The sequence below is a fragment of the Arachis ipaensis genome, chromosome B06 (assembly GCF_000816755.2).
Source record: "Arachis ipaensis cultivar K30076 chromosome B06, Araip1.1, whole genome shotgun sequence".
Classification (NCBI taxonomy): domain Eukaryota; kingdom Viridiplantae; phylum Streptophyta; class Magnoliopsida; order Fabales; family Fabaceae; genus Arachis; species Arachis ipaensis.
This window is the reverse complement of record NC_029790.2, coordinates 1,431,685-1,434,329: the sequence shown is the minus strand read 5'-3', so window position 1 is coordinate 1,434,329 and position 2,645 is coordinate 1,431,685. Positions and strand designations below refer to the sequence as shown.

General features: G+C 34.7%; 1 protein-coding gene across 3 annotated transcripts in view; it reads left to right on the top strand.

Annotated features, from left to right (window-relative positions):
* LOC107645240 (phospholipase A1-Igamma2, chloroplastic) overlaps positions 1,339 to 2,645 on the top strand; it is a 3,415-nt gene continuing 2,108 nt past the window's right edge. For 2 of the 3 annotated variants that reach the window (XM_016349222.2, XM_021103655.1), the window contains exon 1: positions 1,339 to 2,268. In XM_016349222.2, coding sequence (XP_016204708.1) covers positions 1,501 to 2,268 — 768 coding nt within the window. In that variant the 5' untranslated portion in view covers positions 1,339 to 1,500. The remainder of the gene's footprint in view (positions 2,269 to 2,645) is intronic. The other variant, XM_016349221.2, reaches the window with a different exon arrangement.

Sequence of the window (2,645 nt, the reverse complement as noted above, 5' to 3'; positions counted from 1 at the left end):
ATTACTGATTTTTAGTTTACATATAGCCTTTTATAAAAATCAATACATTTATATTTGGTTTTTGTCAACTATTTTGCATAAAATTACTTATTTTTATTAACTACTTTTTTTTTTAATAAAACCTTTTAAATGTAGTTATTTTCTAAGTTACTTCTCATAATTCGATAATAATATACTTAAATTTCAAGCTCAACAAGTTTAATCATTCAGTTGATGATGAGGACCTTAAAATATTATATTAACAACTGAAAACAAAATTTACCGCAATCTATTTAAATAAGATAATTATGTTTATCATTGGCAGTTCTTACATTGCAATTCACATCTTTCAGAACTTATTAAATCAACATTAAACATTGGCGGCAGAAACATATGAAATTACAACTTGATATTACCACTTGTTTGATGACATTATCTTCATATTTTCATAGCTTTGACTTTCTAAATTAACCAACTAGAAATGTTTCTTAACAAAAAACCAACATCTATGATTACTTGAATTTTCTTTGAATTTTCAATATCCTTTAGTAAAGCGGTGAAAAATTTGCAAGTTGTATTAAACCACTCTTCCACCTTAGCCCATGACAACAATAAAGACGTCTCACGGCCCACAAATTCAGCCCAACAGAATACACAAATTAAATTATAATTTAGTCTTTATCTTATCTTATAGTTATCTTTATCTTTATCTATATCTTATCTTTATCTAATTTTATCTTTCATAGGCCAATACTCTATATATACTTAGTTTTACCTTCATAGTTTACAATTCATTCAATCAATAATCAATAAAATTTCTTCATCTTTTTCTTTCACAATTCTTTTATTTTCCTATTCTTTCACAATTTTATTAAGTTGATTTTATAATTATTACTAACCTTAGTACAATTTTTCTATTCCAAATTCAACTATAAAATGAGGTGGTTATCCTTTTTTTATAAGAACGATGAGGTTTTCTACTACCATAATTGTAATATCGATATTAGGTGAAATCTCAGGTGCAGTTAACTTGACATGAAATTGATAACTAAAAGCCATTAGATAAAAATTTAGTCAAATTATTTAAATTATTTAACTGCTCTCAATTATCAACTTCACGTCAAATTGACTGCACTTGAGTTTTCACTTGGATATTATTATAGAATTTTCCTTTTGGTTGGTCTAGTCATCATCGTCATCAATCATGCATGCACCATCCCAATTAAATGGTTTCAAATTGACACGTTTATAATTTGGAAAAGGAAAACATTGAGGAAGGACAAAATTAAAGGATAGGAATAAAAGAAAGAAATTAAATCATGAATCAAAAAAATCTAACTATAAATATAGTAGCAGACGCATCAATACACATGCATCAACACAAGCTCAACCATAGCCAATAAAAATAAGTATCATACTATATATACATCCTGTATCTAGTAATTATTCCAAATTAAAGAAGCTTACATTAATTCCAACTTGCAAGTTCGAAATTAATTCCAAAAGATCAAAATAATAGCAATGGCCACCACTCCAATCTCAAACATGGTGGTTACCTTGGAAGCCAAGAATCCCCCTAAACTACAAGCAGCACCAGCACCATCTTCATCATCTCACACCCTAGTCACCACCACAAGAAAACCCAGCATCATGACATGCAAAGCCATAAGCACCCAACTCAAACCAGAGCGACCAATGCCCCCGAAACAAGAACAACTCGACATATCATCCATATGGCGAAAGCTCCACGGCGAGGACAAGTGGGCCGGGCTTCTTGACCCGTTGGACCCTGGCTTGCGGCTTGAGATCATCCGGTACGGCGAAATGGCACAGGCCACGTATGATTCCTTCGACTACGACCCATACTCCAAGTATTGTGGAAGCTGCAGGTACCCACATGAGAAGCTGTTCGAGTACCTTGACATGACGCACATGGGATACACCGTTTCACGCTACATCTACGCGACGGCCAACGTCAGCCTGCCCAGCTTCTTCAAGAGGTCCAGGTTCCCTCACAAGATGTGGAGCGACAGGGCCAACTGGGCCGGCTACATCGCCGTTTCCGACGACCAAACCAGCAAGAGATTGGGGAGGAGGGACATAGCCATTGCGTGGAGGGGGACGGTGACGCACACCGAGTGGCTGGCGGATCTCACGAACTACTTGAGGCCTTTATCTCCGGAGATTCCTTGCGGCGATCAAGGGGTGAAGGTGGAGGCGGGCTTCATGGATCTTTACACTGATAAGTCCCCGCAGTGCCGTTTCTGCAAATACTCTGCCAGACACCAGGTTAATTCCTGTTTAGCCTTAACTATTATATAGTTAGGGCATGTTATTTTTCTTGATGAGTCTTGATATTATGAAAAGAGGAGTGTTAGGGGCTAGTAGAATTTGTGATGTTTAGCTAACATCAATATTTTTAATGGTGTGAGATGACATCTAATGGTGTAGGATTAATTATTTTTTTTTAATAATTAAGTGCTAATCAAATTTTAATAAAAATACTCGCCTCTAGACTTTCTCTTATGAAAAATATAATAAGAATGGAAAACATACACATAAAAGCAATTGCTAGGATGTGCACACTCATGTGTGATTAACAAATTTTAATATTTCGTTAATTACCAGATGGGAAATAACAAAAGCAATATAATAAGATTGGAAAA